Here is a 17,490-nt window from a genome sequence, read left to right on the forward strand (position 1 = left end):
ACATTTGTCAAGCATATAAAATAGTATAAAAGTGAAATATAGTAATTAAGATTTGTGTTCTATCGATTGTGTAGCTAAAGTAATTTTTCATTACTAACATAAGATTTAATAAGTATAAGTAGTTAAAGATTCCGACTTGGCACTAGTCATTAGCATGTAATTGAACTAGTAAAAAAATCAGTTAAAGCTGTGTTGATTACCACCTTATCTTTGAAAGGCAATTAAAGACCTCAATCATTGCAACAAGATTTGATTGTGCAGCCTTTATTGGACATTGATCTTTCAGCAAAGTGCAGTTACATTTTCCATTAATTTACAGTAACACAGTTTAACTTTGATACCCTAGACTGTTGACCCAGGTGAGATGTACTGCTAAGTACTTGTTTAGGTTAAGATGCCCTCAAACATCATTACTGTCTGAATGGCAAGTGCTGAAAAAAAGTGGATACCTGATCTACTGGCTTTAGGATAAGGTTTCTGTTATCTGCATTAGCTTTTAAATGAAATGAAACCAGGATCCTTGTCTTGATGTCACCCCACCCATTTAAACATCATTCACTCTTTAATAGAATTAAGAGATATTTCATGAAGCATTATACATGTTCTTGCTTACAGTTTTGAATGAATATAAATATAAATGACAAGAAATAAAGTGTACATTGTAAAAGAAATACGTATGGCTTTTAATAATTAAAAATGTTTCAATTTTTTACTGAAGTCAACAATTAGCAAAATCTTAGGGACCAAATATGTGTGATAAAAGAAATAGCTATGTGTCGTTTCGGTATGTTAAGACATTAGCACTGAGAAACTAGGGATTGTTTTATCAGCCACCTTGTTCATGCCCCCATTCTTACTGCAGCTTCACGGTGGTTCACAGTTCACACAGGAAATAAAAATTTTGACCAGAAATTTCTTCCAGTACTTGATAACTGATTTGCACAGAAGTAACAATAGAAGATTTGTAAAATTTTATACTAACACTCGTCTTCATTAAAAAAAAAGTTTTGCCTGGATTTTTTTAAAGACAAAATCCCATCCAAGATGTATTGGCAGAAAAGCTGTTTTTGGTTGTTTTATCAACTAAGAATATTCCTAATATCCAGAATGGCAGGGTCAGCTCAGAACCCTGCCTGCTATCTCAGGCATAATTGGCTCTCACGCAGGCACACGTACAATGCCTCAGTTTGTCTCCTCTTTTCTTCCTCTCCCTTATTTTTAAAATCCTTGCATTAATGAAGTCCTTTATATATAAATACATATGGAACGGAAGAATGAGGATTACAAAACCAGCTTTTATTGAAATAAAACTGACATTTGCTTACAAGCATATTTATCATACATTTTAAAGTAGAAAGTTTTCTTGTTTTGTTCTTCTCAGATTACAGGTGGAAAAAACTAAGACACAAAGGAGTGGAGTTATTAGCTTGAAGTCAAAAAGTGATACAGGACTGACACTAAAAATAGAATCAATCTCCTGACTCCTAGCATTTATACTTTATCCCCGTTAGGCCACAATGCTTCCATGTCATATTCAACTTTAAAAGAAAAACTTAAAACCATTACTGTTCAATGGGGAGCATTTTTAGACTAAAATGTTCACTGTAAGACTTAATAAATCCAATGAATGATATTTTAATATTTGAACTATGCCCTTAGCCATCGTTGAGTTCATCCTTCACCATGATCAACTCCATGAGAGCAAGAGGTCTATTGATTTTCATGTAATACAAGAAAATATTACATTTGCTTAATTGTTACACAGCGAGCACATGAGACAAGAAATCAAGGCTCTATTTAATGCTGCAAGCAGCAGAGAATTACAGAGATCAATAGGGTAGTTTGTCAAAGATCTTCTCCAAGGAGCCTTACCTATCACCATATGGACAAGAAGTCACACTGACTGGGGCTACTGAAAAACAGGTAAGCAGAGTCAGCAGTACAAATTATCAGAAATCAAACAGGCCAGTGTGAGAAGAAGTGCAACTCTACTGAAAAGCTGTATTTATAGTCTGGTAATTAAAAACCATTTTATCAGCCTTGTGCTGGGACCAAACCTTTACAGCAAGTATTGATAAGACCAGCAGCAGTGAATGAGCAGTATTTGACTTAAAACTTATGAGCTATAGTTATTTAACTTTGCCCATTACAGGGGAAATCAGTTCTAGCCTTCCTTGCAAAATGCTAGTAGTCAGTTTTATTATTAATGAAGCTTAATGTAACACTATCTCCTTTGCGTAAGCCATTCATTTAACTAGTGTCAAGTATATTCTTCTGGACTAAATATATTGGCATAAGTACTTCTTTGATTAAAGTGTTATTTAGAATTGCTTTTAGACAAGTGAACACTACATATATTTGAAGAACAGCTCACTCTCTGCAGCTCATTTAAAACAACTACCTTTAACGAAGTCAGTTTGTATACTTCATTCTGATATTTTCACCTCAGTCACTGCCACTCACTTTCTCTACTGATTTGCCAGAAGCAAGCACCCAAATGCTGGTTAGATTGTATTTTATAAAATATTTTGCTACAATAATGTGTGAATGTTGCAGAGTATCAGCAACACATTAACATAAAATGATATATAATGTATGTTTGTAATTATGGGAGAGATCATAAATCTTAAACACCCATTGGTTTAGAAATTAAATAGTTCTACTTAGTTCTCCCTAAATTACTCCAAATTTCTGAAATTTACCATTCGTCTGGGTATTTTGTAACTACCCCCAAGGATAAATTTTTTTTAATGACTTTGCTTTCAAAAATGCAATTAACTTAATAAAATCTTAACACAAAACTGCCATCAGGTCTTTAAAATTTCAGCCTATTTCCCATCTCCAAGAAGTGTATGGATATGTACCATTTCAGCTAATTGCTTTTATAAACAGTCACCAAATTTATTCTTCTGGGTCTTTCTAGATCTTAATTGTTCTCACAGCTTTATCAGCATGCTATTTTAACTTTTAGTAAGTCTTAATTTCATTCGTCTTGCTACATTTACATTAACCAGAGTCATTATTTTTTAGGAAGTAGTATGGTATTGGGTGTTCAGGCAATAAGAAGTTTCAACATTACGTCTAGACCTCTCATCCAGGTAAATGACACAAGGGCTTTAAGACATTCCCATTGAAAATCCTGGCAGCTGAATAGTTTAGATTTCAGATTATAATTAGAATCCATCAGTTTTGGAATTATCTCCACGTATATCCTAAAATCCTCTACTTCTTTTCCCAGTGTCCTATAAAAGATTTTTCCCCTTCCTTCTTTGTGTAGGTGTCTCCATTTTCTCTTCAAAGAGTCGATTTAAATTGTTAATACCTAACTATAGAATATATAAATGTTATAATCATCTTTTATCTGTAATTCAACCCAATTCTAGGGAAAAAACTTGTATATGCTTCATGCCTCTGTAGTTCCCATTGGCTAAACCAAGCACGCGATATATAACAATGTATGAAAAGCTTTGCCTCTTGAGGGCAATGATTCATCTTAAAGAACCCGACACCATAGAAAGAAAAAGGTGTTTGCAAAAGTTTTATTTTAAAGGGTCAAAAATAAACATTGCACATACACGCAAGAGAAAATCCAGCGATATTTATGTTCTCCGATGCATACCTTCAATACATGGCACCTTCATCTTCCTTATTTAGAAAATAAACTGTTATTGGTCCGTAACTGGTATGTACAGTCTCTGTGACTCTAGCAAATAACCAGGAGCCAAGTCCATATAGTAAGGTTGGAATACCTAGAAAACAAATGAATATGTTATTTATGAATATCAATGCTTATTAATTAATCATGCATCCATGTATTTGTCATGGTACAAATCACAGAGCCCTCTTCCACAATGTCAACAAATTGTAAAGTTATGAAAACATAAAGATACGAGTACAGACTGACTCTAATTATCTAAGAGCTCAATTTCATCAGTTTGTGGACTATGGAAACAACTATGTGAGCCTAGAGATTTTTAAAACTATAGATAGGGCTGGTTTAAATTTTCATTCAAAGCACTTTAAGCACTAATTCATCCCTTCCAAGTAATTATGAAGTAGTTCTATATTCTTTTCACAAATAAGCAAATAGAATATTCACTAATTTAGTTGTAGATGCTCCCAATTAGTGGCCTTGAGCTCAAATTACTAGGTCAACTTTACTGTGCTTTACATCAAACAGTAACACTGTTGGCTAAAGTAATTTTTTGTACAACTTAAAAGAAACTGGGTCAAATAGCTATCTTCAAAACCTATGGCAAACCCTAATTCTAAGGAAGATCTTAGTATAACAGGTATGAGAAATACTCCCATGAGTATTTTTACAACTGATTTGGAAACAATCTTGTTTCAACCTCTTTGAAATAAGTATACAGTAGACTCCAACGACATGTTTCTTCTTTGGAATGCCTCCATTTGATAAGATTTTGCTGTTATAGTTGAGATCAGTTGCCATTTGCGATATAGGAAACTAAACATTTACTAACCAGAGATAATGGATTAAGAACTCACGCATATGACACTATATTGGATACAAAATAAACTTTCACAGCTCCTATCTTTTTTAAGGCACTTATTTAAAATCAATGACTATTAACATATTAAGAACATGCATAAAACCACAGGCATATGAGTCAATAACAAATATTGTATGTTCCACATAAGCATTAAATTTATTGTTCTCATGTAGGAGTTGGACAGGAAAATGACAATTTCAAAGAAGAGCTGTACGTTTGGGAAAATCCCTCTTTCTAGTTAATAGGGAAATCACATGCTCAGGACTAATCCTATTGCTAGATTTTTTTATATTTTTCTGCAAGAATATATTTGCTGCATTATGCTCGTTTGGAGTGTGTAAGTGCATTGGACTACTTTGTGCTTATTCCCCGAAGCTGCATTCCAAGCACTGTGATGCCAGAGATTAATCAGGAGAAGCGTCACTAGCTGGCAATGAGAACAGGCAAAGATGCCCATTCAGGCCGGCACCTCTCTATTTTTAGGAATATACTGGGTCACAGTTTGTCACTATCACAGGGTTCCCTGGAACTCTCATGAAATCTTTGACAGTATATTTGCCTTCTTTGCCTTGGTAATACCCAAAAGAATCTCTAAATGCTTCAAGGGAATGTTACAAAAAAGCCACAAAAACTAGCATCATAAAGCTACTTATCAAAAAAAAAAAGGTAAAAGGACTATGGGTAGGGAAGTAGACAAGAAAACAGGCAGAAGTGAGTGAAGAGTAGAGGGAGAAGTTGAAATAAAAAATAAATTTAAAATACAGTATCACAACTTGAAAGCTGAAAATCAATGGAGGAAGAACAAAATGGGTTCTAGAAACAATTATTAATTTTCTAAACATACTGACAGTAAAATATGTAAAATATGCCTTTTAAACCAATGCTAAGGATATAAATTTAAGGAATGGCTGGTGAAACTGAAATCTCGTTTTACAGTCCTTATCAGTTTTCAGTTAAAATACTGACACGTTTTAAAAACCACACAAATCAACGGTCAACATTTTTTCAGCTAAAATGGAGAAATGACCAAAGATTCCTAGCTTATAATAACTGTATTATCTCTTATTAGGAAATAGCTAGGAACCACTATCAGCAATGCTGTTTGGTAGGGGAGGGGGTTGTGATACAGGAGTCAGAAATTCTACTTTTCTTTTTCCCTGCAGTCTACTTAATGCAGTCAGACTAAAATGAGAAGATTTGCTACTTACACAATTTAAATATAAAAAAAGAATTTTCTTTATCTGTAGCACATATGCTATAAAGTCTATAAAATTCCACGAGAAATTAAATTTTTCCCAGCCTGAAACATAACATCAAAATGAACATGAAAGTCAGTTCTTTGCATAATAATTCATTTTAAGTCAGCTGAACAGTAGGTAAACCACTGTCAAATTAAGCACTTAAAAAAAATTAGAACTTCTTAGCAAGTCTCCGATTACCCATTCATTCCAATGGTAAGTTGCTTTTCTTAAATCTCAATCTACTTCCCAGCAGGATACCCAGACTGATAAACCATCAGTAAAACGTCAGCTTCCATTGAAGGGAAGGCAGAGGAGAAAGGGGACAAATGGCAAAAGAGAAATCTTTATTATTTACAAAATGGAAAAATGAATTATTCTGATAATTACTAATTTAGAAGGAACTAAGAGGAATAATATCCTAAGTACTTTTATTAATAGAATAGGTACTTGACCCAGAGGGGCAACTGTACATCACAGAAGAGGAAGCAATCTATTATCTAATTCCCTACCTTAAGACAAAAATACAAAACGAACATTACCAAATTGGTGAATATACTACTCTTTAAATAGTCCAGAAAAAAATTCTGTTTGATAAAGGGAATAAAAGACAATTCGTATTAAAGCATGCATGAGCAGAAACTTTTCCTTTGTGTTTAACTTAAAACTCTTCCTCCCATTTAGGCAGCATTTTTAGAATTTCCAAAAGACCATTAAATCACTCTTCAGCCTTCTCTTTCACGTAAAAAAACTACAACTGTTGTATCTTTCCTCAAAATGTTTCACTTCCATAGGCGAGCATGTCCTGGGTATTCTACTTTTCTCTGGATTTCTTTGTATCTATGTTTAAAAGAGAAGCCCCTGATCATGTAGGTGTTCTTAAAGTGTTAAGTTTTAAATGAAAACTTTCTTTAAAACGCATTTGGCTCACGGGTTACCTATTATCCTCCAATTATATCCCAGCAGGGATATAATTTTCCTACCTGTTACTCTTTACATTGGGATGAATGACTGCTTCTGATTCTGAAAAATAAACTTCTTCCTGAATCTATTCACCCCCTAGACTTCCAAATAATTTTGAATCGAACCTTCTAAGTGAGTTTACCCTTCAACTTCAAATCATAGGGTATGCTCTATGTAGTCCATCAGCCGAATAGACAAATTTTTAAAGAATTACACGTTCCTACATCATCTTCTCCTTGGTGGACTGAACTCAGGACAGTCCCAGTAGACCAATGGCTCAAAAATCCCATGACTGACGTATGTGAGTTATTATACGCAAAAATACATAAATACCATATTTAAATTTAATGAGCCATCAGATTATATAATACCAGTGCAAGCGCACAGGGGTTTAGCTTTAACTCTGGTTTAAAAAAACTGGTTGGGTAACATGGTTCAGCTCCCACGTCTAGATTTTGAATTACTAAAATCTGGATCAATGTGACATTGCCTATTAATAGGTTCAAAACATCTTGAGGCCTCTCGATAAAGATACAAACGATATACCTATGTCAATGTTCATGCCTCTTCCGTCATTAGGCAAAAGAAAATAAGCATCCAGCAAGAGTAAATACTCTCAAAATCAGAATATTCCCATGAAAACAGAAATATTAAAGAGGCAGAATATTTTGGTATCTTTTAGGCCTAGCCCCTTAGGAAGCTGGTATGACTGGTGAAAATCTTTAGCGCTTTTAGTAAAACGCACTTGCTAGGATTTCATACAAAGAAAACAATGAAACTCAGAAAATAGTTCCAATTTTTATAGTAAAGAATGCACCCAAGAAAATGATGGTCATGGGAGCGAATCCTGCCATGCAGTAAAGCATTTTTTTTTAACTTCAGAGCCACTTTCCAGGGGGTCATTTCCGTACACCCTCATTCTTGCTGCCCAGTGTAGGGGGTCCTCCCAGTCAAGAGCTGCAGCACGTGAGGATGGAACCAATGCCTCCTCCCCAGGGCTGACGCAGTGTGGTCCCAGGCGTTTCCTGGGAACGCCTCCGTAGCAACTACTCAGCCCCGACGAGCACCTACGGGGAGGGGCTGGGATGGGGCCGGGCGGTGGGGGGAATCCAAAATACCAGGGCCAAAGCCAGTCCTAGAACGCGGCAGAGTGGGTGGGACGCGGAGGCAGGGTCTGGAAAACCCAACAGCGCGGGGCGAAGCGTGGCGAGCGCGTGCGCCCGGGCGAGCCTGCGCGGGGCCGAGGCAGGGCTCCCCGGCGCTGTCGCGGCCTGACCTTGGGCCGGGGTCTCGGCCTCTGGGCGACGTTTGTCAGCGTGCTTTGCAAACCGTGATCGCATTGTCAGGGGGGCGTGCTTCACCGGCCCGGGCCACTCACCCAGGTTGACGACCTTGAGCGCCGTGAAGAACCGGTCCTGCCCGGCCAGGTCCTGCCAGGGGGCTTTGGAGCAGTGGTACTTGATGAAGGGGAAGCAGCCGGTACGCAGGACGTGGTAGTTGGCGCCCTGCACGGGCCAGTTGAAGTGCGAGAGGCCGAACTGGTCGTTGCGGACGGCGCTGTAGGGCACGCAGAAGGAGGTCCAGTGCGGCAGGCGCCGCTGCAGCAGGTGCCGCGTCAGCACCTCCGAGGCGCGGGGCTTCGGGCGGGAGGCGGCGCCCGAGGCCCAGGGCCCGCACAGCAGCAGCCGGAGGGCGGCCTCATGGGCCCTCCGCAGGGGCTCCATGGCCGGCCTCGCTCGCGTCCCCGCCTCTCGGCGACCGTGGGGCGCGCGCCGCTGGGGGCGGGGCTGCCGGAGCGCGCGCGCGCCCGCGCCCCGGGGCGAGCGGCGGGGACACCCAGTGGGCGCCGCGCGAGTGCGCGAGAGCCCCTTGGGGCGCAGTGGCGCGTGCGCACGAAGGTCTCGCGGTCTCCCGCGGAGGGGGCGGAGGAGGCCGAGGGGCGGGCAGAGTGACCGGCCGGGGGTGTGAGGGTCGGCAACGCAGAGGAGGTAATTAAATCGTCACTTGTGACCTCATGTGGGCGTTAACAACCCTGGGGCGCCGAGGGGCGGGGATTCGGGAGGTTTATCAGGGGTGTGAGGAAAATTAAGGCTTAAAGCAAATAACCCCCGTGCTGAGTGGCAGAACTGACACCCAGATCTCTCTTCCAAGCCTTGGGCTCAAGTGAAATCCTTACGCGGCTTTGCAGAGGAGACACTTGACAAGGTGTCCTTGGGGAAGCGAGTTAAAAGCCCAGTCCCCAGATTTGCAGTGCCTGGTAAAGTCGGGAAGCACTTTTATGTTTAGGTCTTCTCTGTCATGTTCACTGTTTAGGGTAAGCCCCAGATAGTTCAAAATTTTAAAAAGTTAATAAATTTTAAAAACAAAATAAAATTTTAAAAAGTTTTTTAAAATGTCCCACATCTCTCCACGCATTGCCCAGATGCGCCCCTCTACCTCCCTCCTAAGCTTGGTGAAAGTCAGACCAGGGGTCTTTTAGTTATAAACTTTTATAATCCGTAGCCACCCATTATCAATCTATTACTTAGGAAAACCTTTTCTCAAACTTCATAGCCACTTGAGGTAGTATTTTATATACACCTGCTTTCCAAAGAAGCATTTCTTCAATTGGTCCTAAACTCGTCTTGTTTGGAGAAACCATACATAAATAAGATGATGTGTCTGGAAAGCATTATATGTAAATGAGATAATTATGTGTAAGCACCACATAACAACTTACTGTTGAAACTTAAGGGAGGGATGTGGGATAGTGTGGCTAGTTTTTACATTTGCCAGTTTTTAATGACTCATTCAACAAACATTAAGTACCTGTTACCAGGTGCCAAATTTTGAGGGGACTTGTAGTCCTGCAAATAATTTGAACTTTACATTATAGGATTCCTTATTAGATAAAAGTTATAAAAAAATATTTTAGATGGAGGCATGATGTGGTTAGACTTGCAACAGAAATGGCTGAAGGGACGCTAAGACAGGAATCAGGGAGGGGATTCAGTACTATGATTTTCAAATTAAATTTTAAAAAATATTGGAGTCTTTTTCAAGCAAAATCTGTCACAGAACCCCGATATTAAGTAGGTAAGAAGTTGTTTTTTTTTCATGAAACATTTATAAGTTCAAATTTTTAATACTAACTTTATAGGTAAATTTTTTTCAAAACGAGGCAGGTTTTTGTCGTTGGGTTTTTTTGTTTGTTTTGTTTTTAGCAGACAAGGACTTTATCAGAAGGAAATTGGGTAGCTAAGGTAATAATTAGGAAGTCTGCAGACCAACAGAAAGTAGTCTGTTTCCGATGGCCCCACTGTCACTGAAGTCTTGACTCTGCTCTCCTAGGCTCGAAAACTTTCGAAGTTGGGGGTTATGGACAACAGTTGAAGTTAGGTCAACTACAAGCAGCCTCAGGACAGTTTCTTATTCTTCTGTTTTGGTTGTACACTATCAAGAATATCCTGATCTGTCCAGAAAAGTAGATACAAATTAGAGTGGTCTTAAAATGACTTCCCTTGAAATCTTGGGACATGTGCTTCAATTACAAAGATGGCAGGGGGAGATTGATTCTGAGATCTACACTCAGATGATTTAACCTCAAATTAACATGTGGGCAGTTTGCAGTGTGTTAAATTTTGGCATTATATCCCTTGGCAGTCTGAAAATCTATTTTAAAAAGTGAAATTTGAATCAAAGAGTTGTGGAATCTGACATATGTCTGAGAAGCTCTAGGTTCTATGGCATCTATAAGGTAAAAACCACTGGTAAAGACAACCACGTATTTAGATTAGGTTTCACTGCATTCTTCCATGAAGGCTTGGGAAAAGGGCTAGGGAACTGAAGTATTTCTGCTGGAAGATGCCCTCTTGGAAAAACCTCATCAGTGGTGAGGGTTTCCTTAGTTCAAGGCTCCATCACTATCTCCCTCTGTCTTCTTTCCTAAGGTAGGAAATTACTTCAAAGAAAGTAGATAGTGGATCACACTCAGGTATTCAGGAGTGTTTGAATGAAATATTTTCTTTTTTTCTTTCTTTTTTTTTTTTTAAGATTTTATTTATTTATTTGACAGAGATAGAGACAGCCAGCGAGAGAGGGAACACAAGCAGGGGGAGTGAGAGAGGAAGAAGCAGGCTCACAGCAGAGGAGCCTGATGCGGGGCTCGATCCCATAACGCCGGGATCACGCCCTGAGCCGAAGGCAGACGCTTAACCGCTGTGCCACCCAGGCGCCCCTGAATGAAATATTTTCTTAACCTAAAAATACAGGGCTGGAAAACATGACTTCTAGCTATCTCTTCTGACTTTAAAATTAAACAGTGCCACTACCATAATTGAAATAAGATAATTTCTCAAAAAATCCACAACTCAGATCAGTTCCAATGCTCGATGGCCGTGAAACAAAGGGGCTTAGAAATTGGCATTCAAAGCATAATTCAATGTTTAAAAAACATTGTGTCCGATAATTAAGAATTAATGTGGTAAACACATAAACAGTTTTACACAAAACATGAAGAAATGGCATACCTCTTTAGAAGGAACCCCTTAAAAATAACTATGAAGGGTGATGCTATGTATAGCATGTAGCTTGTGTATGGATATGATTTTACTCCTAGAAAGAAGGGATTGAGCCTTGTTTTTGTTTTAAATGCACCTAGAATGCTACAGGCATTCAGAACATGCTAAAAATGAGTTCTTCTTGGGGTGTCTGGGTGGCTCAGTGGGTTAAGCGTCTGCCTTCTGCACAGGTCATGATCTCAGGGTCCTGGGTTGGAGCCCAGGCTCAGCGGGGAGTCTGCTTATCTCCCTCTCCCTCTGCCCCTCCCCCCACCCCTGCGCACGCTCCCACACGTGCATGCTCTCTCTCTCTCTCATAAATAAATATATGAAATATTTTTTAAATGAGTTCTTCAAAATTGATAAATTGGAATATATTAAAATTAAGAATTTCTGTTCATGAAAGGCACTATTAAGAGAATCGAAAAGTAATCCATAGTGTGGAGGAAGTATTTGCAATACCTATCTCTGACAAAGCATCTAGTATCTAGAACAAATCATTAAAAAAAGAGAATCCAGTAGAAAGGTGGACAAAATATTTGAACGGACTCTTCACAAAGGAGAATACCCAGATGTCCAATAAACATGGGAAAAGTTGCTTAGTTTCAATAATCATCCGAAAAATGGAAATTAAAACCACAATGCAGTGCCTTTACATACCCACCAAAGTAGCTGAAGTAGTAAAGATGGAAAGTTCTAAATGTTGGTGAGAATATGCAGCAATTAGAACTTTTATATACTGCTGGCAACCAATTTGGAAAAATTTTTGGCGGCATATATTCAGCTGCATATTTACATATTATATGTAATGTTATGACCAGCCATGCCATTCTTGGATATCTATTTGTATTAGTGAGGCTAAATACCACAGACTGGCTGCCTAAACAACAAAAATTTGTTATGCACAGTTCCGGAGACTGGAAAGTCTAAGATCAGGGTGCTGGCTGATTGGATTCTTGGAGAGAGTTCTCTTCCTGGGTTATAGCTCCTTCTATAGCTCCTCCCATGGCAGACAGAGCTAGTTTGGGTGTCTGCCTTCCTCTCTTCTGATAAGAGCACCAGCCCTATCAGAGTAGGGTCCCACTCTTATGACCTCATTAAACTTTTATCACTTCCTCAGGGACCCTATCTCCAACTACTGTCACATTGGGTATTAGGGCTTCAACATGTGAATATTGAGGGGATGCAAACATTCAGTCCATAACAATGCCCCACAGAAATTGTGTGCACATATTCTTCGAAAGACATGTAGTGGAATATTCATAGCACTGTTCATATTTGTGATAGCCAACATGCAGATTACTTCCATGCTTGTCAGTAATAGAATAGATAGACAAATTGTGGCATTCACTTGATGGACTACTATATAACAATGAGAAGGAATGATCCATAATCGCACACAGCATGCACGAATCTCATGAACATAAGGAAGAATGGAAGATGTCAGACCCTAAAGTACCTATGATATGATTTCATTTCCATGAGTTATAAAAACTGGCCAAAATTCATCTTTGCTGTTAGAAGACAGGATAGTGATCACCCTTATGGGGGGTGGAGATCTAGGGGAGCCAGGGACTAGGAGTATGAGGGAACATCTTGGGGATTGGATTATTCTCTTCTTTTGTTCATATATTCCTGTAGTTTGTTTTCTTAAGACTTTTTTTAAAAAAGATTTTATTTATTTATTTGAGAGAGGGAGAGCAAGAGACAGAGAGAGCATGAGCAGGGGGTAGGGGCAGAGGGAAAAGCAGACTCCCGGCTGATTAGGGATCCCCACATGGGGCTCAATCTCAGGACCCCGGGATCATGAACTGAGCCAAAGGCAGACACTTAACTGACTGAGCCACCCAGGTGCCCCAAAGACTTTTTTTCTTAGAATAATTTTAGGCTCACAGAAAAATTAAGAGGAAGGTAAAGAGATTTCTCATATATCCTCTGCCCCACACATGCATAGCCTCCTCCCCCATTATCAACATCCCCACCAGAGTGATACATTTGTTATGATTGATGAATCTGTGATTGATCTCATTTCTGGTTAAATGGGTGTAGTCAATATGTGAAAAAAAAAATTTCTTTTAAGTAGGTACCATATCCAGCATGGAGCCCAATACAGAGCTTGAACTCGTGACACTGAGATCAAGATCTGAGCTGAGATCAAGATTCAGGTGCTTAACCAACTAAGCCACCCAGGTGCCCCGAAAATTCTTCTAACTGAACATGTATGGTATGTACATTTTCCTGTATGTATATTATACTTCAGTTAAAAGCTTGAAAAAGAGAATGAATTCTACAAGTAGTAATACATATTAACACATTCTATTATTAATGTTTATTAAGAAATACATATAGAGAACATATATAGTGGGCATGACCCAAATGTGACCTTGTACATATATAGAATATTTGTTCTCACATTATTGTTATAACCTTGCTGTGAAGTTATGATTTACTCACATATTTCTAATGGTGTGATTTAAAAGAAAGTAGGGTAGGCGTCTAGATTTTAATTCATTGCTATTCTCAGAGGGAGAATTATAGGCAAGATAGTGGGTGCATATGTCAGCCAGTTAGTAAAAGATAAAGGAGTTATGAAAAAGGGATATAAGTGTTTACTTTTAGGATTTCATTGACAATTCCACTTTGAGGCTTAAGGAAGGACTTTGGTTCAAGGAAAGAAGGTCTATGGAGATGATGCTGCCCTGGTTCATATTCCAGTGTGCTTTGGAACTAAAAAACAGATAGCCCCAAAGAGCCACTCCTAGGAACCCAAATCTCCTTAATGGCTCAGTGCCCTCTAAGCCAAGCTCAGCACCAGAGGAGGTGGCTTGAGTTACTCCTATAGCTGGATGAATGCTCATTAATTCTCCTCATCCCATTAGTGGTGAATTTTGATTGCTGCTCCATTCCTGTATCCTTGAGTCTGCCCAGGCAAGGACAGCATACACTGGCTTTATGCAAAATTATCCTCTTGGAAGTACTGAGTTATGGCAGAAGTCATTAGGAAAGGAAAGAACTGCTGTATACTTACCTAGATCTTGAGTCCAGTGGAACCGATCGATGTTCTGAAAGCCTCCAAGGAGTTGGCTGGCAACTGGGGCTGCTGTTACAAAGAGTGTCAGGAAGCATTACTCTGGTAAAACATGTTACTGTGAACATAGCAGGTACAGAGATCTCATCTAAACTGCTCTTGTGTCTCAACTACTCTCAAGCTCTCCCCCCCACTAGAATGTAAACGTCCTAAGGCCAGGGACTTAATGCCTGTTTTGTTAACCTCTGATTCTAGCACCTAGGACAGTACTTGCAATATGTAGATACTCAAGTTCTTGAAAAAATGAAAAAAAAAAAAAGTGGGCAAAGTGAATACAATTAGTGTGTTTGAGGAATGTTAGAGAAAAGGAATTGTAATATGTAGGGTAACTGGTTTTAATTTAATTACAATTTTAATTTTGGTAGTTAGAGAAATTAAACTATAGAATAGGTAAGAAACTTACCCAAGATCATATACTAGAATCAAGAATCAGAATTCTGACCTTTCGACTTTCTGTGAGCTTTTCATTAGGAAACATTTCTATTTCCTTCCCCTGCTGTGGATGCTAGCTGGAATCCAGCGGCACAGAGACATATTTGTGACTTTTTGAAACCAGATAGTGATTTATGCTAATAGATAACACAGTCCATTTTATGGGCATGTTTCCAATATTACAAATCCTATGTAGTCAGTTTGGGGAAGCATTTGAAAACATGGCCAAATAAATTTACCTTGTCATATGGGTCATAGTTATGGTCCCAGCCTTGTAAAGTGAGCTTTGTTTTACTAACAGATACATGCATGAAAAGCATATGACATTTTTGTAGCACAAATCATATCTTCATACTGAATTCCAAAGATGTTTTGGCTTTATTGCCGATCTTCGTTCGACAGTGGCTTTTAGAGCTTCAGCTGTAAGTCTTTATGCCCCCTCCCCAGTCTCACTGTCAAGTAGTTAATGATCTATAAACAAATACTGAGATGCCCTAAGGGGGCTCTCCATTTAAAGGGGCCTTGAATCATTTGATAATAGAAATACAGTAGTCCACCCACTGATTTATGATTTGTCAGTTTAGATTTTTGAAGTGATGTTCCACTGGTCTTTCAGATGGGACAAGCTCTTAATTTTCTGTACAATTAACATTAAATTCTAATCCAATTTTTCCTTTCAGGAGAAAATTTCCAAAAATGTTAATTTACATTTTTACAGTTTCCATTGTATGAAATACTTTTTTATTTGTGTGTGCATGGGTGTGTACATTTCAGTTCCCTCCTAAAAGTGGCCGCGGAGGGTAATAATACCAGTGTAATGGTATCTACCAGTTCCTGAGTGTTTCTTCCTGCTAGGTAGTTTACACTTATTTTCTCATTTAAACAACACTCCAAAGCAGGGCTTCATTTACCTCAATTTCAAGCTGAGGAAACGGAGTATCAGAAGTTAGAGAAGTTAAAATAGTTAACTGCAGTCACAGAGCCGCCAGGTGATACAGCTGGGATTTGAACCTTCATTGGCAGTATGCAAAACCTCATGCTTTGAACAGAGTTACAGAGAGTCTAGTGTTGCCAGACTTAGCTGTAAATGTTGCTGCCACAAATGAACATCCCTTAGATGCTGCATAATCAGGAAATAGCATTGAACCAAAATAAAGCCCATCTAGCCTAGAAGTCTATCTGCCTCAAAGGAAATTTGGGGGCCTACATGATGACTCCAAAAAAAAAAAAGATTTTCAAAACTAGATCACTTTGCAAAATTTGTTGTAAAACAACTATTTCTATGTATATTGGAAGTACTTCTAAAATATCTTGAAAATTTAAAACATGCCAAGATGTTTGGGCACCATCAACAAAGATCCCAACTCTAAGCCAGTTATTGAGCTCTGAAAATTGGGTTTTATTTGGAGACCATGAGTAAAGCATATATGGAAATGTTTTGGACTGTTTTTTATAACTCCTTGGTAAGTCTAAAATTTTATTGAAATTAAAGGTTTGATTTTAAAAACTTCGCATCTGGCCGTAATTTGGATGGATATGAGTAATGGCTATGCATAATAGGCACATTTAGTCCAAGCCAGCATTTCAGTGAACCACAACTTGTGAGCTTTTTTTTTTTTTTAAATTCCTTGTTGCTATTTCTAATAAAGCAAGATGTTAAAGCTAACTACATGCTCTATTAATTATATGAAGGTGAACTTGAGTCATATTTGTTACTGAAGATGATTAATAATTACCAGCTCTCCACACGTTTCTGGTGCATTTCAGTAAATAAACAGGGTACATTGTTGGGTAGTAATTGATTAATTAGCACATTCATCCTACACAGCTCAATGGTCTAAGGATGCTGAGTTTGAGATATTGCTCATAATTATTACAAGAAACAAATCTGTTCCATTTTTCAGTTTATTCTTCTGTATGCTTAGATTTTTTTTTTCTAAATCGAATGTTTAATGGTTCAAAACCTTATAGGTTTTATTCAGATAAATCAACTCATGAAGAATTGCTAGTCATAATCTCCAGAATCTTGTTCTTGTGTGAACTAGGGTGAAAACTTTTACAAGGCTAATGTTAACATTAGATCTTGCTGTTAAACTGGATCAAATACTGTAAATATAGGGCACTTCCCCACCATGCAGGAAATGCTCACTGAGCACCTATGCGCAACAGGGGCACTGGAATCTCATTTGCTTCCCAACCACATCAAATAAGCTCAGGATTGCAAGTGTCATCAGGTTGGCACTTCGCAGCGCCAAGCAAGTATACTGTGTCATCTTCAGAGAAGTATAACAGCGTGTATTGTTTGCTGATTTGACTACGCAGTAATTTAGGATTTTTCCCCCCTAATTTATCGAGCCAGCATGTAGTTGAGAGAGCTTTGGACGGGGAGTCAGGAGTCCTGGGTTCTACTCTATCTGTATTCTTTCTTGAAGAAGCTGTGTGATTCTGGGCACATCACTACTCCCTTCTCTAAGCATGGATCACTCATCTGTAAAATGACGGTGTCAATCAGGGACGAGGAGGTACGTGAAGAGCCGAAGCTGAGAGACAGAGAGAGCTAGGTTTGTGTCTGGATTCCCTGTTCCTGGTTTTATTATTTTAGGGAAATTACTTATTTAACCTCTTTGAGTTTCTGCTCTGTTTACTTTGAGTTTATTGTAAGGATCAAATGAGATATGAGAATAGTTTATAAACTATGAAGTACCTGTGAATATAAG

The 17,490-nt window shown here is 38.7% G+C and overlaps 1 protein-coding gene across 1 annotated transcript; it reads right to left on the reverse strand.

Moving 5' to 3' along the window:
- Positions 1–3,524: 3,524 nt before the first annotated feature.
- Positions 3,525–8,478, reverse strand: CUNH15orf61 (chromosome unknown C15orf61 homolog). The gene is made up of 2 exons (XM_008708673.2): positions 8,094–8,478; positions 3,525–3,749 (listed from the first exon to the last, which is right to left on the reverse strand). The coding sequence occupies exons 1-2, from the start codon at positions 8,437–8,439 to the stop codon at positions 3,622–3,624; spliced, it is 474 nt and encodes a 157-aa protein (XP_008706895.2). The 5' UTR covers positions 8,440–8,478; the 3' UTR covers positions 3,525–3,621.
- Positions 8,479–17,490: the final 9,012 nt, after the last annotated feature.

The sequence above is a fragment of the Ursus maritimus genome, unplaced genomic scaffold (genome assembly GCF_017311325.1).
Source record: "Ursus maritimus isolate PB19 unplaced genomic scaffold, ASM1731132v1 scaffold_27, whole genome shotgun sequence".
Classification (NCBI taxonomy): Eukaryota; Metazoa; Chordata; class Mammalia; order Carnivora; family Ursidae; genus Ursus; species Ursus maritimus.

What these genes read in the sequence shown, in the direction of transcription:
- CUNH15orf61 (XM_008708673.2), bottom strand. Translation starts at nt 8,439, where the DNA reads ATGGAGCCCCTGCGGAGGGCCCATGAGGCCGCCCTCCGGCTGCTGCTG. An exon ending in GCTCAAGGTCGTCAACCTGG is followed by an intron (nt 3,750 to 8,093) that starts GTGAGTGGCCCG and finishes TTTGTTTTCTAG; the next exon opens with GTATTCCAACCTTACTATAT.